At 42.4% G+C, this 24,534-nt stretch overlaps 1 protein-coding gene across 4 annotated transcripts in view; it reads left to right on the top strand.

Annotated features, from left to right (window-relative positions):
* The window catches only part of AMPH (amphiphysin), a 251,180-nt gene that overhangs the window by 137,174 nt on the left and 89,472 nt on the right, over positions 1-24,534 (top strand). For all 4 annotated transcript variants that reach the window (XM_058725445.1, XM_058725444.1, XM_058725447.1 and 1 more), the window contains exons 3-7: positions 1,733-1,787; positions 10,778-10,872; positions 13,029-13,124; positions 22,121-22,228; positions 24,399-24,484. In XM_058725445.1, the coding sequence (XP_058581428.1) occupies positions 1,733-1,787; positions 10,778-10,872; positions 13,029-13,124; positions 22,121-22,228; positions 24,399-24,484 (440 nt within the window). The remainder of the gene's footprint in view (positions 1-1,732; positions 1,788-10,777; positions 10,873-13,028; positions 13,125-22,120; positions 22,229-24,398; positions 24,485-24,534) is intronic.

Below are 24,534 nucleotides of genomic sequence, written 5' to 3'. Positions count from 1 at the left end.
CATTTTAAACCATATTGAGTCACCATGCATACTATACCATATAGGAGAATGTTCTCATCCAGAAGCCCTTTTCAGATAGCCATAGTCTTAAACATTCCTTTCCATGGTTGCTTTGTATTAATTACTATCTATCTTTAAACGTGATGGGCATTTTGTCTTTACTTTGTACTCCCAAATATTTTGAATGGTTACTGCAGAGCTAAATGTAACCTGCTATGGAATGCAATTTTTATTTCAATACTTCGGTTCCTCCACTAGACTGCAATCATTGAAGGAAGTAGGGTTTTTTCCCCTTTGTACTTCCTCCCCTCCCCGCATTTTTTTTTTTTTTGCTATACACTAACCAACACATGCTTGCTGAATTGAATGTGGTTGTGATAGTTGCTGTATTTTTAACTATCAAGTTAGACTTAAACTATAGTTGCTGTTTTATTAATTATCAAGGTGGAGTCATTCTGTGTGCTAGCTCTCCGCAAGTTTGTTAAGTGGTTGTGCAGCTAAAATGCACATTTTAAAACTATTTTCAGTTGCAGGGACCTAGTAGCTACCCTTTCTGAGCCCACTGGATTTAGTTGCTACTGCCCGCGAGAGCAGCTGTTTGTCTGAGGGCTTTCTCCTGTATCCCCCCCACAAGGAACAGCCCTCAACCAATGACGGACAGGAGTTGATGGCTGAATGTCCCACTTCCCTTGCTCCCCAGTTAGGATATCTAAAGGGTGTTTGATACTTTCTCCCAGAGCTCCCGGTGGCACTGAGGCTGGGCTGCCCACTGTGGCAACTGCTTGATCGTGCACGCTGTGTTGGCTCTCATCCTTCCTTGCCTCATTTCTCCAGTCCTTGCAGTGTAATCTTAGTCTCAGAGTTGCTAAGCCATATCCAAACCAAAACAAAGATTTCTATGTCAAAATTTATTATTTCAGAGTTTCTCTATTTTGGTGATGTCCCATAATAATATAATGCAATCCACATACGTAATTTACAATTTTCTAGTGGCCACATCTTAAAAGTGAAAAGAAATCATGAAATTAATTTTAATAATACAGTTTATCGGGACACCTGGTTGGCTCCATTGTTTGAACATCCAACTCTTGGTTTCAGCTCAGGACATGATCCTGGAGAAGTAGAATCGAGCCCTGTGTTGCTTATGATTCTCTCTCTCTCTCCCCTGCCCTTCTCCCCTGTTCATGCTCTCTCTCTCAAAACAAAAACAATAATGCAGTTTATTTAACTCAGTATATCCAAAATATTTTGAGTTTAACATGTAATTGACATAAAACATATCAATTTGATTTTTTTGAAAGAAGTCTCTGAAATCTGGTATTTTACACTTCACGGTACATTTCTCTTTGGACCAGCCGCGTTGCAAGTGGTCAGTCTCATGTGGCTAATAGCTACCATATTGAACAGTGGTGATCGGTCTCCTACTGTCGTATTCCATGCGTCAAAATTTATGGACTTGCTAGTTCTTGAGTATATGGGAGGCCGTCTGGTGGGTATACTTTCCATTCTCAGCAAAATGTCACTTGCCTTTTCCTTTACTTTTAAGCTGAATAAAATCTCTATAAATATCAACACTGACAGGCGCCTTCTTTAGTCTGTGTGTGTACATATTTATGCTCTTTCAAGAATGAGCCTCTGGTAATAATAAGCTCTGGGACTTACTGCCTCTCGCATGTTTCCATGCAAAATATAGACAAGATGCTTAGCATCTCTGTGTTTGTGTGTTTTTCAGGCAGAGGGTACCAGGCTTCAGCGAGAACTCCGAGGATATTTAGCAGCTATCAAAGGTAAATGTGTGTGGGTTGTTTACTGCATGTCCCCAAGCCCAGATTGTTCATCACGAGTGGCAGGATTCAGCGTTAATTACAAAGCCAGTTGGCTTTCTGGCAAGATGGGTACTTGAGCACAGGTGTTCATTCCACCCACTCCCCAAATCCCATTGAAATGATAATCAGAATATACAAGAAAAAAAGATGTCTACTGTGATGCTGGAAAGGAGGAAAAAGTGCCTCCCACACCAGAGATTTCTAGGAAGTGTCGAGAGATCGAGTGAGCTTGAGACCTTGTTTAAGAAAAGCTGCAGCTGGTTTACAATCCAAGGGAGAGCATGTCCCAAGAGGAGCACACTCACAGACTCACACCCAAGGCCTCCAGCTGGAAGGGGCAAGGAGTTGTGGCAGAGGCAGATGCAGGGCTATCAGAAATCAAGGCCCTGGACCACCTGTGACTTGTGGGGACCTTCTGCACTTGCAGCCCTGTCACTGTGCAGAGACAGAGAGGCCGTGACATTGGTTTCTGGCCTCAGCCATGCAAGGCAAAAGAATGAGGTGGGTGGGGTGAGAAGAGGGCGGCAGGGAGGTATGCTCTGTCCCTGCCTGCTTTTCGTTGCCCAGCTGCCTGCACTGAGTCGGGTCAGGTGTACCTGTGGATGTGATGGCTCACAGGGCAGACTTCGAGAGTAGTGGGGGAGAATGGATCTCTGCCAGGGGTCTTGGATAAACTTGCCAAACTCTCAGAAGAAAGTAAGATTCTCAGCCTCGCACTCTACTCTGTCCTTCTCACTTACAGATCTAGTAAAGAGTTAAATATGTATACAAGGAGATGTTCTAAAGGACTGGAATAAAATACCATGGACTTAATAGCCCCTAGTCTTGGGTGACAAGGTCTTTACAAAGGGTAACCCAAAAGAGATAACCATAAGATTGAGAGATTTGACCTCAAGAATATGTCAGACTTCCATACATACTTAAATAATTATTTCGACAACATATTTAGTGAAAGTGAACCAAGATATTAAGAGCTCAGGAGGTAAACTAAATGAATATCAGTTGATTAAAAGAAAAAAAAAATAGGTAGAACATATGAAGAGAAAACTAGCCAGAGAAGAACTGGTCGGTGGGTAGTAAGTGTGAAAAATGCTTATCCTCATAGATGGATAATCAAAGAATATTTAAATGATATCAGAAGGAAGATGTGGCCATTTTCCCTCCACATGTTCAAAGACATTGAAATAAAAAAAGAGACCATGATACGTAGCATCGGAAAAGCTGTGGGGAGCAGACCCCTCTTGTACGCTGCTGATAGGACAGCTTTCCTGGGAGGGCAGTTTGGCAAAAGCCTCTACGTGTGTCTTTTGGGGAAGGGGGTATGTGTACCTTTTGACATACTGGTTCCAGTTGCAAGGATTTATTCTAACAGTTTCGTTGTGGATGTGTGAAATTGATTATAAAGATAGCGGTAAGTAATGATAATATTAACAATCTTAATTAAAAATTAGTCATAATAATAAATTAGTGAAATTGATTTTTTTTGTAAAGTTTATGTACTTATTTGGAGAGAGGGAATGGGGGAGGGACAGAGAGAGACAGAAAGAGAGAATCCCAAGCAAGCTCTGTGCTGTTAGCGAAGCAAGATGGGTACTTGCTGTCTCACGACCTGAGCCAAACAGATCAAGAGTTGGACACTTAACCGGCCGAGCCACCCAGGCACCCCATGAAATTGATTTTTAAAACTAAAATGTATTTAAGCTTTTATAGGGTGGGCATATAATTTTAATTCTCATGATAGCTCTGAGGCAGGTACTTGTATTGCCTTTGGGTTACAGGTAAGAAAAGGGAGGAACAGAGAGGTTAAATAGCTTGTCCAAGGTAATGAACTAGTAACCAACAGGGCCAAGATACATTCTCTGGTCCACATGTCTCCTAAAGCATTGCTTTTTTTTTTAATTGAAGTATAATTAACATACAGTGTTATATTAGTTCCAGGTGTACAATATAGTGATTCAACAATTCTGTATATTTCTCAATTTTCATCATGATAAATGTACTCTATTTTTTTAATGTTTATTTTTGAGAGAGAGAGATAGAGAGACAGAGTGTGAGTAAGGGAGGGGCAGAAAGAGGAGAGACAGAATCTGAACAGGCTCTGGGCTCTGTGCTGACAGCTCAGAGCCCGACGCGGGGCTCGAACTCATGGACCGCAAGGTCATGACCTGAGCCGAATTTGAACGCCTAACGACTGAGCCACCCAGGTGCCCCACGATAAGTGTACTCTCAATCCCCTTCACCTATTTCCCCCATCCTCCCATCCACCTCCCCTCTGGCAATGACCAGTTTGTTCTCTATAGTTAAGAGTCTGTTTTTTGGTCTCTTTTTTTTCTTTTGTTTGTTCATTTGGTTTCTTCAGTTCCACATATAAGTGACATCATATGGTATTTGGCTTTCTCTCACTGTCTTATTTCACTTAATACCCTCTAGGTACATCCATGTTGTAGCCTTGCTTTTTTTTACCCACTGTCTTATCCAGGCTCTGGGCTATATGACTGTTAGTAGGGCATTGGTTTCACAAATTAGAGTTCATCTTTCCAGTGGGATAATGGTAACTTATGTTACTATGGAATGAGCACTTCCGCGTGCCAGGCTGTGTGCTAAGCATGGGCATATTACCTCTTTGTAACCAGCCGACACAGCTATATGATAAATGATAGCCTTGGCTTACATTTTTAAAGTAAGGCTCCGAGAACTTTCACAGATCCATAGAGCTCATAGTTAACTGTTCAAAAAAAATTAACCCTAGGTGTTTATAACAATTCGATCAGAAACTAAAAGGCACTCTAGGTATTTCTTTTACTGTTGGACACAAGCTGTCATGGATTATTTCAAGCACAGGATTGTCTTTATGTTGGATGATTTTTTTTCATGTGGATAAATGTGTTAAATGAATGAGTGAATTCAGTCTCCTTCCCAAAGTCTATATATTTTGGTCAGTTTTGCTTCCCGAATAGGAAGATCACTGCTTTAAGCATTTAAGACGCGAAGAATTCTTTTCCTTAACGTCATCTAGGAAACTCCACTGAGTGAAGAGTCAGCTCCAGAGAGACGTTGGTGCAGCATCAAAGCACCCTTTCAGTGTTGCAGACTGTGTCCTTCTTCCACTTCTGATGGTTGCATCCCCATATGGAGGAGAGAGGACCTTACAGCAGCTTTTCCCCAGCACGTTTTGTTAACAAATGATACTCCGTAAAAGAGACCTATGTTTACATTACTTTGGTCAAGGCTGGTTGGAATGAATTTTCAAACAGGCTCTTACAGAGTGTATTACTACAGGACCCTTAATATGTTCATATTATCTCCAGAAGGTCTGTGGGGTGAGCAGCATTTTACCAGGTATTCGGCTGTGGAATGTTTTTCTCAAAGTCTTAGAATTAATGTTGCTTCGGGGCGCCTGGGTGGCGCAGTCGGTTAAGCGTCCGACTTCAGCCAGGTCACGATCTCGCGGTCCGTGAGTTCGAGCCCCGCGTCAGGCTCTGGGCTGATGGCTCGGAGCCTGGAGCCTGTTTCCGATTCTGTGTCTCCCTCTCTCTCTGCCCCTCCCCCGTTCATGCGCTGTCTCTCTCTGTCCCAAAAATAAAAATAAATAAATAAAAAACATTAAAAAAAAAAAAAGAATTAATGTTGCTTGGAGCACATTTTGGGGTTTGGGAACACACAGAAAGACAAGGGGTAGGCATCAAATGGGTCATAATTTGGGTTTTCAAAGGGCTTTCATGGCCAATTCTCCTGGCTTTCACAAAAAAACAACACCGGCTAACTAATTGTACTGTAATGCAAGCAGCATTACTGAGAAGGGAGATCTGGCCCTGGGGAGTGATGGCCCCTGTGTCTGGTCTCAGGGACATTGGTGGGAACATCACCAGGTTCTCAGCTGCCTTGGGTTCCTTGTCCATAAGGTGCTCCAGTTTCTCTCAGAAACCCTCCACATCTCTCCCACGAGGACTCTGGGAAATTGGGTTACTCTTCATTTTATCACTGATCTTAGGGTGCCATTCTTCTCTGTAGGTTGGTACTATTTTTGCTGATGTTTGGGTTTGCAAAGTAAATCTGGTGTTCTTGTTCATTTTAGCAGCGCACATCACATTGAGCCCTGTTTATGGACTCAATGCTGTTCTAGGAGTGGAGATGCAGAGATGACAAGACACAGTACCTATTTTCATGGAGCTGGCAGCAGAGACGGGAAGAAAGTTAAATAAACAAAAGGGCCAAAAGTGCATAGTAATACATACTTTAACAGAAGCGCATGCATCACAAAGGACAGACTTCTACCTGAGGGACAGGAGACCAGGTCAAGAACCTAGACGTAAATGGACCCAGGAAGGGAGTATAAGTAGTCATCAAGTGATAAGACATACCGGAGACTAAGGTTGATGTTGGAAGGACTTCCAGGTAGAAGAAACATGTACAGAGGCCAGGGAGGCAGAAAGAAGCATGGGCTCTTTAGGGAACAAATGGATCATTGAGGGGTAAGCAAGAACCTGAGAGGGATGAGATGTGGAATGGTAGGCAGTCGTTCGTAGAGACAAGTGATTATGCATCATATCATATTGGGGTTTTATTCTCTCCGCAGGGAAGAGAGTCATTACATTATTGTAGACAAGGGAATGAATCATGTGATCAGAATAGCATTTTAGAAAAATAGTTATTGTGGTTTTGTGGGACTCAAGCTCGAGGGGATAAAGCTGCAAGGAGACTTCTTAGAAGTCTAGTCCGGTATTTAATAATGATGATGATGATAGCTAACATTTATTGAGCATTTCTGTGCTAGGCACTGAGGTAAGTTTTTACTAAGCCTCATTTCATAGAATTTTTACTGTGGCTTATGGCATGTATTTAAAAATAACGTACACTTTGGAAAACTGAGGTCTAGGATGGTTAGGTAATTTGCCTGAGATCACACAGACCACGTGTGTTGGAACCAAGATTTTAACAAAGGCTGACTGATTGTGAATAATAGTTTTAATTATCATGCCATAATGCCTTCAAAATTATTTTTCATAAAGATGGCTGATGTTTGAATGTTCTCTTTGGCTAAGTACTTTGCTCAGCTGTTCCCATGGATTCTTTCATCTGCACCAAATGATCGATGATGGGTGTCCAGTCCAGTCTAGGGCAGTGAGAGGGGGCAGGGAAGCAAAGGGCTTCATTTGAGAATCAGGCCGAATTGATGTGCCTTGGTGATGCACTCACTCCGGGAGGATGAATCTGGGATGACTCCCAGTTTTGTAACTGGGACCATGAGGTGACATCCACGAGGACTGGGAAAAGGAGTAGGAACAGGTTTTGACAGGAAGTTCAGAGTTGGTTTTGGGCATGTGAAGCGTGAAGTATCAGCACATCCAGGAGGAGATGTCCAGTAGGAATTTGGAATTGGGAGTCACCGCTCTGTGGGTGGCAGTGGAGGCCAGACGCAGGGGCGATGAGCACACCAGATCTTCCTCTAAATGGAGCATGGCCCAGCTGGTGTCATCAATATTTTTAGTTGTACGTGGCTTATCATGTGTAAGCATGACCCAGTGGTAGAGTTGACTGTCCTTGAGCTATCTCACAATCTGCCTTCCCCCCTCCACCCCCAACTCCTGCTCCTATATTTGCACTCCTTCTTAAGTCTCTGGAAGAAAGGCTTCCTCTCCTGTTTTCCTCAGAGCCAACTGCTGACTTCCTAAACAGCTCCCTTCTAAATAATAGGCCAAGCTGCCAGATACAATATTTTAGATACTCCTGTGATGGTTTATAGCTGCTGCTGGTTATTGTCATAATGTATTTTAACTGATGGTATTTTTAACTAGAACATACACCCTCAGGCTGTACAAGGAGGACTCTTGTAGCAGTGTAATCTCTGCATCCAATCTTAGAGGGTGAAAATAATGCTCACAAATTTGGTGGCAAAGGGAAAGAGAGAGGATGTTGCAGTAAATGCCTTGGAGAAAGTCCAAAATTTTAAAGCGAGGGAAGTGGTTCCTACCCAATAGTGGAATAATAATTCTGTGTATGATGTTGGGCGCCCATCTTGCACTTTTGGAGATCACTAATATTTTAAGAAAATACTGGATATAGATATTATTAAATGCCAGAGGTAGCATTTAGCATCTACTTTGCTTTGATGTCGCCAAGCTACTTTGAAGGGGGCTTGGGTTTTAGCTTTTTAATTTTTCTCTTATGCTCTGTCAGCAGAGTAGGTTCTAAATCCCTAAAATCTCTGCCATTCTTCATGGCATTCCTTATGTATCCATCCAAGTACTTCCCATGGAGTGTTCTAGAAACAATTTCTATGTCAAAATGGATTCTTTCCAAATTCTCCATCACTACTTATCCACACAGCAATTAGCAGTTATTTTTGGCTGCTAGGAGATATATTTACTGCAACATTGTGCTTTTAGCCTCAATGAGTAAGGTCTTATGTAATTTTATTTTAAGCTTACATTCACAGTTTTATTTTTCACCACAAAGGTTATTTGACCTGCAACCCCATCATTTCTTTTTCTTCCCCTTGAAACTTTGACACCCCATCTACACAGCTGTTTATAATTTCCATCAGACCTAAGACAAAGATTTAAGAGAAAACTTCAGAGAAGGCTTTTGGCATCTGAATTATAGAATGGTATCAACTAGTCACTAATTTTTGAGGGGTACACTTAAAAAAATTTTTTTTACATTTATTCACTTTTGAGAGACAGGGAGAGAGAGTGCAAGTGGGGAAGGGGCAGAGAGAGAGGGAGACACAGAATCCAAAGCAGGCTCTAAGCTCTGAGCTGTCAGCACAGAGCCCGGCACAGGGATCAAACCCACGAACTGTGAGATCATGACCTGAGCCGAAGTCAGACACTTAACCCGACTGAGCCACCCAGGCGCCCCGAGGGGTTCATTTCTTAATAGAGGCTTGCTTTTACTTGGGGAGGGGTGAATGTGGACGCTGGAGATACTGTCACTCGTCAGCAGCAGCCACATGAACAAGAAGGAACATTCTCCTTGGCTTGCACTCGGAGTGCGCTAGGGGACACGTGCAGGTGTTTACATTATTTTTTGGCTGTCGCTCTACCTACATAACTTCATGGTGTCACCTCTGGGGTTTCATCTTTTGGTCGCCAAGTTGTTTCAGCTGGTGTAGGCTGTATGGTGTGTTGTAAAGGGCATCCTTTAGTGTGCTCGGTGACGTACCTTGTGGAGACAGGGTTGTAGGCTTTCATACTTCATGTTGTCCTGAAACCTTCAAACTTGTCACTTGCAAAGACCAAATCTGTTACCTGCAACTTATCTGGGGAAGGCGGGTAGGGGGTGGTTCTATAACCTAGAGAGAAAACATACTGTGAAATACCATGTTGACTTTTGCACATACTCTTCAAGGATACACTTCTGTCACTTCGGACATCTTTTATTTTGTCCTTTTCTCGTGGTTCAACCCGGAATCAGCTCCCTTAAATCCAACAAGCATGTAGTTGAGTCTAGATTGTTGCAGCTTTCAGTCTCATAGAAAACTTTCCATCATGGAGTCATTGGCATTAAGTTTATGGGATGCTTTTCATTTCTTTTTTTTTTTTATAAAAATTTTTTAATGTTTATTTATTTTGGGAAGAGAGAGAGAGAGAGAGACAGAGCACAAGTGGGGGAGGAGCAGAGGGAGAGGGAGGCGCAGAATTAGAAGCAGGCTCCAGGATCCAAGCTGTCAGCACAGAGCCCATTGCGGGGCTCGAACTCATGAACTGCAAGATCATGACCTGAGCCGAAGTCAGAGGCTTAACTGACTGAGCCACCTAGGCACCCCAAGGGATGCTTTTCATTTCTAATGATTGCACTCTGACTTTCCTCTTTTCTCCTCTTAGCCAGCTCTTTTTCATATCCCCTAGTGACAAAGGCCAAGACGCCAGCCAGGACAGGTCTCAGCTTCCAGCTGGTAGGGAGGGCTTGTTGCCACAGGGGACACCTACAGTCAATGAACACACTTTGGACTGTTCTGGGCCCTGCGCTGTCTCTACACAGTCCACACTGTGCCCTCCCTGTTTGGAAGGAGGAGCAGATCGGAGAGTGGAACAGACTTGGTGATACTTTATATCACTTTATATCTTTCCTATTATTTAACAGCCATATTTATGCAGCACACCAAAGCCATGTCTAATGAACATTGTGACCCGTAGACTTAAGAACTCCAAGCTTTCTGAGCGTTCTGGTTTAAAACTGTATATGTAGCTTCCAGTAACATTAGAAAAACTTTTTTTTTTTTCTTTTGAAAATGTTTAGGCCACTTCAACCACTTTCAGCTGGGAGGCCCTAGAATCCTGTTAATTTTGCTTCAACCTGCTTCTATAGATGGTCTTTATTTCTTATATTTAAAGCCATTTAGGATTAATTTTAATTTTGGAACTCTGTAGTTTTATGGGCCAGTATTCTGGGTGTCCTGTGTATTTATGGTTCCGTGCCACTTCGTAAGTGACCACACACGTGATAGAACACGTTACTCTTGTTGTTTTCAGAATAGGACACCTTGTTGATTTTTTTCAAGGCTCGGTATCTGTCATTACCATGTAAATAATGGGAAACGCACAATGTAATCGGGTAAGTAGGAGACCCTCCCGGGAAGTTGTGAATACAGTCGAAAGTAACAGTCACGCCTTCACAGTTTTTCCTTAAAAGATTAGTGGATAGTCAAGGTATTCTTCTCTTAGAAAAGTAGGGGAGGGGTACTGGGGTGGCCCAGCTGGTTGAGCATCCGACTCTTGCTTTTGGCTCAGGTCATGATCTCAGGGTTCGTGGGATCGAGCCCCATGTCAGGCTGTCTGCTGACGGCACAGATCCTGCTTGGGATTCTCTCTCTCTCTCCCCTGCTCTCTCTCTCTCTCTCTCTTTCTCCCTCTCAAGATAAATAAATATTAAAAAAAATAAAAGGGGAAAGAGGAATAGGCACCTCACCAATTTATATCCAACAAGAGTTGTTTTCTCTCCAACACCAGCCATGCAAGAAGCCTCCATGAAGCTCACTGAGTCGCTGCACGAAGTCTATGAGCCTGATTGGTATGGGCGGGAAGATGTGAAGATGGTGGGCGAGGTAAGAGCCAGGATCATGCACCACAGGAGGCCTGGGGGGTCTCTGCCAGGCTGCCGCCAAGTCCCTCTCACTTACTCTATCCCTTGACCCCCGTCTTACCACTTCACAGCCTTAATCGTGAAGGGGGGTGGGGAGTGCCATGTAGCCAGAAGACGCTGTATAGTTCTGGCATCAAGAGCATGCCAAATACACGGTGATTAGTGAACTATTATAAACCAAAATAAGAATAGTGTTTTTCTGTCTACACATCTTAGCTCATCGCAGCAGAACTGGCTCATGACATGACTCTCTGTACTGACTTCACCCCTGCAACCTTGCTTTTCCCATCCCTTCTGGAAAACAGGATCAGGAGGTGCAAAAAGCATCTATTTCACTTAAGTGCCACTGGTCCACTCGCTGGTCTGCAGATCCAAAGGACCGATGCGGACAGCCTGTTAATAGCAATGTAACTTCCAGAAGCCTTTGTCCCTAGACATGTCTGAACACCCGAAATCCAATTTCTAACCGAGGGCCATCTGGCTGGCGGGAAGTGATAAAGCGGGTATTTTCTGCTTTGGGGAAGGAGAATGGGGTGGAGACCAAGAATGATCTGTATGATAGTTGATGCATTCTTTAATCTTCTGAGGTGTTAGCTTCCTCATCTGTGAAGTGAGACTAAGAATCATACCCACAAATAACACGTTTAAAGTCTGCGTATTCGTGTCATCGACATGATGCTCGATACACGTGATTCTTACTGGTAATAGCAAGCCACCTGTCGGGAGTTCTCTCGTGTCCAAGTTCTTTGTTAAAGAACAGTGTTTGTCATACCCACCTCACGTGAGCTCATTGATGAACATTCAGGCACAGAAGGGATCCTTGTAAGGGATCCTTCCTAAGGGATGCAGCCACCCAGCTCAAGAGGTCTGACATGGGGTGTGCTGTCTACGCAGCCTTTGGAAAGATGTGTTAACAGTGCAGCCCCAGGCCGCTCCGTGAAAATTCTGACATCCCCACACTGATTTCCATAATCTTGTTAAGACTGAGATAGAAGCAGAGCTTTAATTAGGAGGAAAGTTCTTATTGGCCCTGTTACTTCTTTAGAAAACTTTCAGAAAATGAATCTGGCAGAACCAGCCTCCACACACCCTCTCCCATACAATTATTAAGCAATTCCTTCTTCTCACATTTTTTCAATATAAAGACGCTGTTTCAACATCTTGTTGTTAAATGCTTCACTCGTATGACCAACTTCTGGTGAATGGTGTATAATTCAAAATTCATCATGAAAGGAAGACTTCTTAAGGGAATAATAGAAACGTGCGTGAATAGCTTTTCAGAGCATCGCGTTTCGTTCTATGCACGGCAGATCCCACTGTTGACATTTGTTCCGTAAGGAAATGCTGGAATTCCACCTTGGTCCTCGTAGGTCCTGCCAAGACTTTTGGAACCTTTAGTTGCAGATCCAAATACGGCCTCTTCTGATGGTGAAGGAGCTCAACTCTATGTGTTCAGGGCATCTGTTCACCTCAGAAGATGAGCCTCTTCATGCAGAAGATTTAAATTCTTTTTTCCATTTGCGTGAAATTTGTGGATGGGGATCTGTAATAATTAGGGTGAGTATTGAAGTGTGAAAAAGAAACAAAAGCAAATAAGCCCCCAAAAGTAGCTTTCAAAAGATAGAATGTTATCTCTCTCCCCTAAAGGGCTTTGCAGGTGAGCGGCCCAGGTATGGGGACAACAGGGGCCCATCGTTGCCTTCCTCACTGCTCCCTCCAGGTTCGGTATGATTCTCTGAGCACTGGCCATCAGCTCTCACTTCTGCATCCCAGTTGGCAGAAGGAGGAAGCGTGGAAGATAAGCCTCCTTTTAGGGACACTTCCTAAAAGTTCACCCCATTGGCCAGTCCTTAGTCCCGTGGGCTGTACTTAGCTGTGCCGCAGGCTGGCAAATGTAGTCTGTATCCTCAGTACCCTATATTGTAAACTGGAACTGGTAGTCAAGTTGCCTTGAAATTGTATTGTATTATTAAATAATCCACTTTTTCTTCTGGCCTCTACTATCCAGGGAAGTCCTATTTATCTAATTTTGTCATTTTTGATTTTTCAGAAGTTTGGTGAAAAGGATCCAATTAAAATCATTCAGCAGTAATCTCTTTTTTCTCTTTTTTCTTTCAGAAATGTGATGTCCTGTGGGAAGACTTCCATCAGAAACTAGTGGATGGGTCCTTGCTGACACTGGATACCTATCTGGGCCAATTTCCTGACATAAAGGTATTTTACTTTGTGTCTATAATGGGAGGAATTGAATGGTTCCATGGACTAATTGAAACACAGGCAAGGGAGGGGCGCCTCTGTGGCTCAGTCAGCTGAGCATCTGACTTTGGCTCAGGTCATGATCTCATGGTTCGTGAGTTCGAGCCCTACGTGGAGCTTTGTGCTGACAGCTCAGAGCCTGGAGCTTGCTTTGAATTCTGTGTCTCCCTCTTTCTCTCTGCTCCACCCCCACTTGTGCACTCTTTCTCTCTCTCTTTCTCTCTCTCTCTCTCTCAAAAATAAATAAACGTTAAAAAAATAAAATAAAAAAAAGAAACACAGGTAAGGGATAAGTGGAGTTCAGAGTCCTCAAGCTGACATCAAAGACGGTAACTTTTCATTCATTTAAGCATGGACGCGTGATCCTGTTCCTATCAGTTTTGAAATGTAGCTACAGAAATGACATTTTCCCCTTTGGCAGACTGCTTCAACTTTTATTTCTCTGCAGACATCTTTTTAATACTCTAGATATAAAATTGCAAACCAGATACCAAAAATTCCAATCTTCTTTATGTTCAGACCTTTTTTATTGCATAGCGTTTGACAAGAATTTCCATTAGAATAAACAGCGGTCACAAGGAAAGGAGAAAACTTCATTGCGAACACGAGAGCAAAAAAATGTGATCTTCCCGTGTTTACTATTCGTAACACACCTGCATATTTTTTCTCTCCTTAAAATTTTCTGCTTCCAATTGAATTGTTAAGATACAAGCATTTCAAGTGCATTAGCATCTGGATCTAAAAATACCTTGTCTAGAACATTTGTCTTATTTGATACTTGGATTCATTGAAAGGGAAATATATAAGTGAAGGATCGAACATCATAGACTTGGAATTAACTCTGGAGGTAGACATGGTTTTTAAACCTTCAGGGCTGTATATAGCAAATGGTAGCATTAATAGATTTGCCCGACCCCCACCCCCCGTTGTCTTTCCTGCTCAAGTAGGAGTACCAAGTAAGATAACCTTGTGCTGCCCTTCCTTTAGTGTGAAGGAAGCCATGAACCTGCATCCACCCACCTGCAGTGCCTTAATTAAGTGATTTCTTTTTTTTTTTTTTTTAATTTTTTTTTCAACGTTTTTTATTTATTTTTAGGACAGAGAGAGACAGAGCATGAACGGGGGAGGGGCAGAGAGAGAGGGAGACACAGAATCGGAAACAGGCTCCAGGCTCTGAGCCATCAGCCCAGAGCCTGACGCGGGGCTCGAACTCACGGACCGCGAGATCGTGACCTGGCTGAAGTCGGACGCTTAACCGACTGTGCCACCCAGGCTCCCCAATTAAGTGATTTCTTATGTGAAGGTCCACTTTTACCTGGCCTGCTTTGTAGCCATGGCCATGAAACATAGTGAAGCTTCTCGGCCAGAACAGCACACCTATCAATGATGTTAATTTCCTTGGTCCCACACAGAATACCTAACAACTAGTTGGCCAACATCCGAAGTGTTATTTTGGGACACAGGGGCACCAGACAAGAACCTCAGGAGGATCAGACGAGGTACATTAGCCTTGGTGGCAAAATGTCACAGAGAACAAATCCAAATGATGGATTCTCAGTGATGTTATCATCATATGCAAGACATTTTATTGAGCCATTGCAGGACCGTATCCTCATTAAAAGGTATAGGTTGGCTTTTGAAAGTTTTCTGAGAAATGTAAAAATTAAACTGAAAAAATTTTAGAATTCTGTGAGGCTGCATGCACTAACCTATAGAGAATGTGTCTTGGGATATCTTCAGATTATTTGGTAGACAGTCACATTTTGTCTTGGAATTTATAACACTCGTGGAGCAAACAATCTCAGAATCCCTATCATACTTCAGGATATCATATATTACATGGTAATTTAATCTCCATAAAAATCACTTCCCAATATGTCAGGAGAAGATAAGGGAAAACTTTGACCTCATAGTCAAAACTTTCAAAGCAGTTTGCAACTAGTCTAAATTATTCATATATTAAACATTCATAGTATGATTTAACTAAGCAAATGGGGGCTGTGACTGACCAGAGAAGAACACATTTAAAAAGTTGAGTTTCAGGAACAAAAACTTGGTATCATCAAAAAAATGTGGAGGATCTCAATAGTTATGGTACTTGCCAGTCATAGTTATTTGGAAATTGGCCATACTCTCTAGGAGCATATAATTTAAAAAAAATTTAGTGTTTATTTATTTTTGAGAGGGAGAGACAGAGCACGAGCGTGGGAGGGGCAGAGAGAGAGAGAGGGAGACACAGAATCTGAAACAGGCTCTAGGCTCTGAGCTGTCAGCACAGAGCCCAACACGGGGCTTGAGCCCACGAACTGTGAGATCATGACCTGAGCCGAGATCGGATGCTTAACCTACTGAGCCACCCTAGGAGCATATAATTTTATAAGACAAATACACCCAGAAGTACCTGCATTGAAACATAGATTAAAATAAAATCATTATAAAAGACATTGGCTAGTGTTTTCAGTTTGTTCCATGTCAGAAAGATGAAGAACTTAATAGAACTTTTAATTAAGCAGTCCTTTTCTTGAGGTCCATGGTTGAGGCCATGCACAAAGATGATCCTTCAGTGACCGAACAATCTTTACACTAGAGATTTGGGAATAATATCATCTACCTGGATGTCTTGAAAATAAGTGAAATACATGCCTTGGTGTTGCCTGCATCATGCAGAGAGACTGAAAGAATCACTCTTTCTCTTTCTCTGAAGTTACATTTAGAATATCATACCATACACATAGGGTTTCAACCAAGATAGATAATTATGAAACCATTTCATATGACAAAGAGTTGAGGAAATTGCATTTCAATAGGAAAGGAAACTGTCTGGAATTAGAGCGTAGACAGGGTAGCTGCTTCTCGTATTTGAAAGACTGTTTTCTGTGAAGATACACTTAAGCTATTCTCTGTGTCTTTGCTCACTGAATGGAAGGTAGAAGCGGATGTAGGCTCTGTCACTTTGTCACGTTAGTGCTGAATGATTATGTAATGAATGGGTTATTGAATGAAAGGAGGCTGATGATTAAAAATACCGAGTAGAGAATTTTCAGAGCATGGAACACAATTGACTTCCTTGACTTCCATTGAAAGCAAACAGGCCAAGGGTAGTTAAAACGTCAGGCAAATTTCCAAATATTTACTGCGGCTCACCAGCAAGGGCTATGAAGTACCATTCATGAGGGAATGATGTTTGATTTTTCCAACTGTGATTGGCAGGGCACCCAGTATTATAGTTCTTATTATGCAGCACTGACATCTGAAATCAATCCTAGAATAAGAGCCAGTTTGTCATCAATGCAGGCAGGCTTACAGCTCTGAGCAGTTATTGTAAAATGGAGTTTAGATTCTGTTTTGGCAGCCATGCAGAAGCACCTAAACATACATTTATGGCAGTGTGCCAAAGTGAATCCAAATCGGGGTTATTATTGAAATTTTTGAAAAATACAGTAAATTAAATTTTTTACTCTATAAGGTGAGCATGTAGTGGGAAATCTGAAAAAATTTCAATTGAACCGTCTAATTAGATGATTTGCCATCAAACTAGTGAGTTTATTTAATGAAATTTGCCACTGGATGGTGACATACGAATTGTATCATGTTCTATATAAAAGCCAACGTGAATGAACTCGACCCTCACTTATGAGACTTCTTTTTTTCAAGGTTTTCAAATATCAGATAGGTAAGGAAATAAGATTGATTTGTATTTCCAGCACAAAACTGAGGGTGGCCTTTAAAACAGTCACTTCTACCTTGGTAAGCCCTGCTCTGTAGTTGACTTGTCAGTTACATAAGAAAATGAGTCATCACTTCTTGTTTTTGAGCAAAACAAACAAAAGAACAAAAAAACATGACCCAGTGTACTCTTCCACCTTGTTCTCAGGCTCAGAAGTAATTGAATTTTGGCTCTTTTAAAAATCACATTCATCTTCAAAGAATCAAGATTTGCTTCTTGGAAAATACTAAAGAAGAGTTCCCCACCCCGATCCCTACCCTACATATCCACAAAGCAGAGCTCTGTCAGAGTTACGTAGAGTCGCACAAGACCATTGCTTCAAGGGCCAGTGGTCCCTTGAAGGTGATAGTTAGATGTTTGCTAAAAATAATGAGCCCTGTCACCTCATAGGCACACTGTGTCCACCAGAGTTCACTGAAGGGCATCACTGCATGCTGCCTAGACTCATTCACTGCATATCTTTAAGCCAGTGTGAGTCAGCCATTCCTTCCACTACTAACACCAGTTGGATGTGGCAGGTGTAGAGGGCAAAGGGATTGGAAGCAGCTAAATGAGAGTAACTGCCCCAACCCACCTGTCACCAATCCCGAAGGGGGTGTAGAGGAATAGCATAGAGTGGTAGTTGAATGATGGGGTCCATCAGAGAAATAGGGGAGCAGTTAGAAGGAGGAGTAACCAAGAGTCAGGAGCAGGGTGGGGACTGGGTGAGGCAGGTGAGGGCACTAGAGTTCAAGCCAAAAGGAGGCACCTGCTCTGGGTTGCTGATTCTGCACGTTTTTGACCCTGAGAGTAAGGGCCTTCTTAGATATTGTGTCCTGCGGGTCTCACGGGCATCTCCCCGCCCCTGGCACTGGTCGGGGCAGGAGTGGGGGAGGGTGGGAACTGACATCTAATTCATCTTTGCCAGAGACTTTCTGAGCAATTCTGGACACGTTAGAAGTTAATCCCGTGCGACTCAAAACCCTCTATACGTAAAGTGGGAATAATCCCTACAACACCCATACTAGAGGTTGCTGAGGGTCTGTGCGTTGTGATTGTTTTGTGTGCCACAAACATAATTTTATTGTTGTTTTCTTCTTCCTTCCGTGCACAATTTAAAGTGTTTTTAAGGATCTCCTCCTGCTGTAGTTCTCAGATTGGACTAACTGGCTGTAACTGGACTGCTAGGGATCTCTTTAAAAAGGACAGGGGTGCCTGGGTGGCTCATTTGGTTAAGCATCCGACTCGTGGTTTTGGCTCAGGTCATGATCTCACGATTCATGGATTCAAGCCCTGCATCGGGCTCTGTGCTGATAGTGTAAGGCCTGCACGCAATTCTCTCTCTGCCCCTCCCCACCCTCTCTCTCTTTCTCTCTCTCTCTCTCTCTCTCTAAAAATCAATAAATAAACTTAAAAAATTCTTTAAAAAAGGACAGATGCCTGGGCCTTGCCTCGACTAATTAGATTTGCTTATTATTTGCTTATTAGTTATACGTCTGTAACTTTTTAGTGGTTGCTCTTTCCTCCCGTTCTTTCCTGCTCGTTCCTCCCAGTTCTTTCCTCCCGTCCTGTTATTATCAGACGTTTTTCCTTTACAAATGTTATAAACCCCATGGTACATATTTTCTGTTTCCTTTTATGCTCTAGATAATCAGTTACCTTTTTCAAGCAATTAAAAGTAAAAAACCAAAATCATGTATATTTACCTTGAATTTTATAATTTCTGGTATGTTTTTTTGTTTTGTTTTTGTTTTTGTTTTTTGTATAGCTCTACTTTGTATTAAAATTCCCATAACGAAAGTGAGTTCTTTCAGCTTTTGTTTGTCTGAAAAAGACTTTTTCATTTTCACTGTCGGAAGGCATTTTTACTGGGACTAGAACTCTGAGTTGGCAGATTTCTTTTTCTTTTGTTTTCTGTACTTTAAAAATGTCATTTCATTGTATTCTGGCTTCATAGTTTCTCAGGATTAGTCTGCTGTAATCTTTACCTTGTTCTTTCTGTTTTTCTTTACCCTTGATTTTAAGCAGTTTGGCTGTCAAGTGTCTGGATGTGTATTGTTTGGTGTTTATCCTTCTTGGGGTTTTGTGAGTTTCTTGGGTCTGTCCTTTCATGTCTTTATTATTATATAAATTTCTCAGCCAATATCTCCTCAGATATTTCTTCTGACTTACCCTCTCATCTCTTTTGGAAAATCCATTGATACCGTGTTGGACCATTTAATATCATGTCTTGTATGCTTGATTCTGTTACGTTTTCAACTCTTAGTTCTCTTTGTGTTTTAATGGGAATAATTTCTCTTGATGGATTTTCAAGTGCAATCTTCTTTCTTGGCTAAAGTACAGCAATTGGCCTATCAAAGACATTTTTCCTTTCTGGTATAATTTTTTTTTTTTTTTTTACTTCTAGCATTTCCATTTGATTTTTTTAGAAAGATATTTTCAATTATTTTTAATGTTCATTTTATTTTTGAGAGAGAGAAAGAGACAGAGTGTGGGGGGGGGGGGGAGAGAGAGAGGGAGACACAGACTCTGAAGCAGGCTCCAGGCTCTGAGCTGTCAGCACAGAGTCCAACACAGGGCTCGAACTCACGAACCATGCCATCATGACCCGAGCTGACATCGGATGCTTAACCCACTGAGCCACCCAAGTGCCCCTCCATTTGATTTTTGTTTGACTATTAAAGTTCCCATATTTCTGTAGACATTATTCCTCTGCTTATGTCTGTTATCTTCCTTTTGCAACTCGATTCTTGTTTGGTATTTCCAACATGTCTGAGGGATCATGTCTGAGTCTGGTTCGTGGATTGCTTTATTTTTTCTCATGGATGTGTGTGAGTGTGTGTGTGTGTGTGTGTGTGTGTGTTTGTGTGTGATAATTTTAGGATGAATCCCAGGCATCACGTACAGAATAGTAAAGACTGAAGTAACATTAATGTCTCGAAATGGGCCTATCTTTTCGTCAGGCCAGCAGCATGGGGATGCAAGTCAATCTGATGAATTGAAGTGGTTTGGGTTTGTTGGTACTGTTGTTACTTTCAGTGCACAAGGGCTTTCACATTCCTCTAGACTTGGGCTGCTAATGCCTTGTTCTGCTCTCTTAACCTCTATCATGTTTTTAGACTCTAGGGTTGAGGTCTGGTTTTTGCCTCTCCTTTGGCCCACATGGACAGGCCCGTGGATGCCAGATCATTTTTCTGAGTGTCCTTGTTCCCATCAGATTTTTGTTCCTTGTATGCTTGTATTGCAGAAGGGGGCCCCCCATATATATTTGCTCTCCCACCAGTGGGAGGCAGCTATTGCTTGTTATTGAGCGTTGGACTTATCATGGGGGCAAGGCTGTCTTCTGGTATGCTTTCTTAGCCTGTCTGAAGCAAAGTCAGCCTCATATCTGTGGTTGGTTTTTTTTAAATTTTTTTTTCAATTTTTTAAAAATTTACATCCAAATTAGTTAGCATATAGTGCAACAATGATTTCAGGAGTAGATTCCTTAATGCCCCTCACCCATTTAGCCCATTCCCCCTCCCACAACCCCTCCAGTAACCCTCAGTTTGTTCTCCACATTTGTGAGTCTCTTCTGTTGTGTCCTTCCCTGTTTTTATATTATGTTTGTCTCCCTTCCCTCATGGTCATCTGTTTGTTTTCTTTTTCCTCTGGTTGGTTTTGAGCAGGAGTTTCCTGCCCCTGCCTGAGTGGGAACAGACCTCTGTGTCTTAAAGGGGTCAGACTGTGGGCCCCAGAAGGTTTATGCCCCTCCCCGAATGAGTAGGGACTTTTTCATTTACCCTTCTTTGTGGAACAGTGTTCTTTGCATGTAGCGTAGGGGCCAGAGGGGTTTCTATCACCGCCCCCTCCCCGCCAGGGCCAGATTGGTTTTGCTTCTGCTCTTCCCCATCAAGCAGTGGATCTCTGTTTGGGGTCTGTGAGTAGGAGGATTTCTCGCTCCCTCCTTAAGCCACTTAAAACTTTTGCCTTGTAAAAGAAAAATGTCCATTGACACAGGCGTGGTTTGATGCCCACGCTGTGTAACCATAGCTCATCTCATTCTCGCCTGCACTGCAAGGGAGTGTCGTGTTCCCAGACTTTCTCACAGCATCCAAGGGAGGCCAAAGGAAAGAACTTACCCCTGAGTGCAATTTGCCCTCGTGCCTTGGCCACCCAGCTTTCCAAAGTGATACCTTACCCCACATTAGGCCTTTAACAGTTTGTTGAAATTTTAGCTGACCTCCTCATGTCCACTTGTATGGTAGCCACAGCTGTTACCTGTACCCTGGTGTGTTGGCACAAATGGTCTGTTGGCTTATCTCTTCTCGGATGGATTTTCCCTCTTCCTGAATAAAAGAATTCAGATTACTTTGTTGCCTTGTGACCTTAGGTCTCTGATACAATCAATGAGAGTTACCCTTTTATAGATGATCCACATTTTTTCTTGTCGGTGTGAGAGTGACATTCGTTGCAGTTGTCTGTATCCTAAATGGAAGTGGGAGTCTCTAGGAATCAACGTATTTTTAAAGCTCCTCGGGTGATTCTAATGAACAAAAGGATTGGGGAATACTTCTAGGAAGAAGGATTTTTTAGGAAGTAAATCTGTTTTATAGAATTGCTGTTGGTGTGAGTGTTATTTGAATTGTAAAACCAGGGGCGCTTGGGTAGCTCAGTTGGTTAATTGTCTGACTTCGGCTCAGGTCATGATCTCACGGTTTGTGGGCTCGAGCCCCACGCTGGGCTCTGTGCTGACAGCTCAGAGCCTGGAGCCTGCTTCGGATTCTGTGTCTTCCTCTCCCTCTCTGCCCCTTCCCTGCTCGCGCTCTCTCTGACTCAAAAAGAAATAAACATTAAAAAAAAAAAGAAGTGTAAAACCAAATGCTAACATAGTTTTCCATGATCTTCAAAGTGGAACACTTCATGATTTAGAGGAGAGGCTAAAAGATAGTATAGGTTTACTGCTCCCCTCAACCAGTTCTGGAAATGTTCTGATTTTTGACCGTACATTCTACCCTCAACTGACCAGCCTTATTACTATCAAAAGGGAAGATATTTACCTAATGGTTTTTACATAAATGGTTTTACATAAGAATTGGAGGTGTATTTTGGAGAATTTCCAGGTATCATTTGTCTGCTGAAATTCTGGCTCACTTCAATCTCTAGTCAAGATATTTGGTTACTCTGGACAAGGAAAACATTTCAGCAGTCAAAAAGAGACTGTATGACCACGCCTTTCCCTTATTTGTATGTATTTCCTTGTTGGCAGAATCGCATCGCAAAACGCAGCAGGAAGCTGGTGGACTATGACAGCGCTCGCCACCATCTAGAAGCTTTGCAGAGCTCCAAGAGGAAGGATGAAAGTCGAATCTCTAAGGTAAGGATTGATCCCACCGTTGACACCACTCTCTACGTTCTATGACTTCTGACAGTTTCTCTTTTTAAGATTGAATACAAGCAGATTGGGAGGAGTCAAGATGGTGGAGAAGTAGGGGGACCCTAAGCTTGCCTTGTCCCACAAACACAGCTAGATAAGTATCAGATCATTTTGAACACCTAAGAGATCGATGTAAAGGCTAAGAGAGTAAAATTAAATACAAGCATACCTCAAAGATCTTGTGGGTTCAGTTCCCAACCACTGCAATAAAGCAAATATTGCAGTAAAGCAATCAGATGCATGTTTTAGTTTCCCGGTGCAAACAAAGGTTATGTTTACGCTATACTGCAGTCTGTTAAGTGTGCAATAGCATTATGATTAAAAACACAGCATGTGTATCTTAACTAAAAATACTTTATTGCTAAAAAATGCTAACCATTACCTGAGCTTTCAGTGAATCATAATCACTGATCCCAGATCACCATAACAGATGTGATAATAATGAAGATGCCTACATATTGCAAGAATTACCTGAATGTGACACAGAGACATGAAGTGAACAAGTGCTGTTGGAAAAATGGCACCTGTAGACTTGCTTGATGCTGGGTTGCCACAGACCTTCAATTTGCAAAAATGTCAGTTATCTGCACATCACTGTAAGGTAAAGCACACACACACACACACACACACACACACACACACACACACACACACAAACAACCGAGGTATGCCTGTATTTCCTTTTTGAAGGAGATTGGAATCAGGACAGAATTTCAACTGCATCATGGTACCTACGGGCTGCTTTCCATAATTCTTAATTAAAAAATAAGGTTTTGCATGTTACCATAGAGTTCACGTGGCTGACACTGACTCCTACATTTTGATCAAAATAAACCTTGGCCCCCAACAATCCTGCAGGGTCAGTGAAAGTAACGTGTTCCCACACTTCCTTCTGTGTTTGTAGTCGGTAGTTGAAGCTAAAAGGCAGATTCAGAGAGAAAACCAAATTTGAAATGCTAAGATATAACCTGTGATTGTCAGAGAGCCCAGCTATGGGCTAGATTTGTGGAACTGATTCATTTTCTTTTAGAAAACCCATTTCCGCAGCTTTTACTCCGTATGCCCATTACTTACAGACACCAACTAACTGACACCTGGTAACTACTCGCTTTGCTCCCAGTCTTGCCTCCTCCTGTCTGCCTACACACAGCTGTCTGAATAGTCTTTCTGCCTCACATCTCTAGATCTGTTTCCCCACTGCTTGTCTTTTAATGGCTGCCATTGCCTGTAGAAAGCAAATCTAAGTTCCTTAGCAGGCGTATGAGCCCTGCACAACTTGGTGGTTGTTCATCCTACTCAACTTTCAAATTTTCTTTCCCCTCTGCTTCCTCCCTACGCATATCCTAAGCTAGAGCCCCCGTGACCCACACCTCAGTTCCCGAGCGGCCATGATAAGAGGTCCACTTCCTGCACAACCCCATAGGTGCCAGGCACCACGATCATCCACATTGTCATTTCTTAATAGTCACAGTAGCTGTGAAGGAGGCATTATCGTCTCCCATTTTACCAATGAGGTATCCAAGGTGAAGAAAGTGAAAACAGCCTCCCAAGTTTCCACAATTGGTAAGCTAGGATTCTGGCTGCTAGGGAACGCCACCGTCATGCATTGGAGTGTCTGTCCACCCCCTTCTTCAGCAAACATTTGCTGATTCTTCAAGAGTCCATTAGAATATCACTTTCCCTGTGGAACCTTCTCTGTTTCTATACCATCTTCCCCAATAGCATGCTCTGCAACACTATCTTGTAACGTAATTATTTTCACTTCCCGGTAGACTGGGAGCTCTTTGGGAAGCATCCATGTGCAGTATCCAGAGCAGAGCAGTGCCTGTGACAGTTAACCCGTTTTGTGGCATGAATGGATCTGCCAGATTACAAAAGCACCCATTGTAATTGAGTCAGTTTCTGTGTCTCAGTAAGACTTCGTGTTTCTTATCGGAAACGGTTTTGTGGATTATAACCAGACAAATTTCTGTCCTTCTCAAAATGTTTCTTGGATGCCATAAAGCTATTCCTATTTTATGTTCAGTGCTGTTGTTGTACATAACAGTGGCTTGTGTTTCAGTGAGATTTTTTTTTTTAGCATAAACACGTGTCAATGTGTCCTTTCTAGGCAGAAGAGGAATTTCAGAAAGCACAGAAAGTATTTGAAGAGTTTAACGTTGACTTACAAGAGGAGTTACCATCGTTATGGTCAAGGTAAAGTTTCTGTGCAGGGTGTACGTGTCCCATTTGGAAGATCAAGAAGA

This window comes from Neofelis nebulosa, chromosome 4 (assembly GCF_028018385.1).
Source record: "Neofelis nebulosa isolate mNeoNeb1 chromosome 4, mNeoNeb1.pri, whole genome shotgun sequence".
In the NCBI taxonomy this organism is placed as follows: domain Eukaryota; kingdom Metazoa; phylum Chordata; class Mammalia; order Carnivora; family Felidae; genus Neofelis; species Neofelis nebulosa.
The sequence above is the reverse complement of the archived record's forward strand: the minus strand, read 5'-3'. Positions and strand labels throughout refer to the sequence as shown.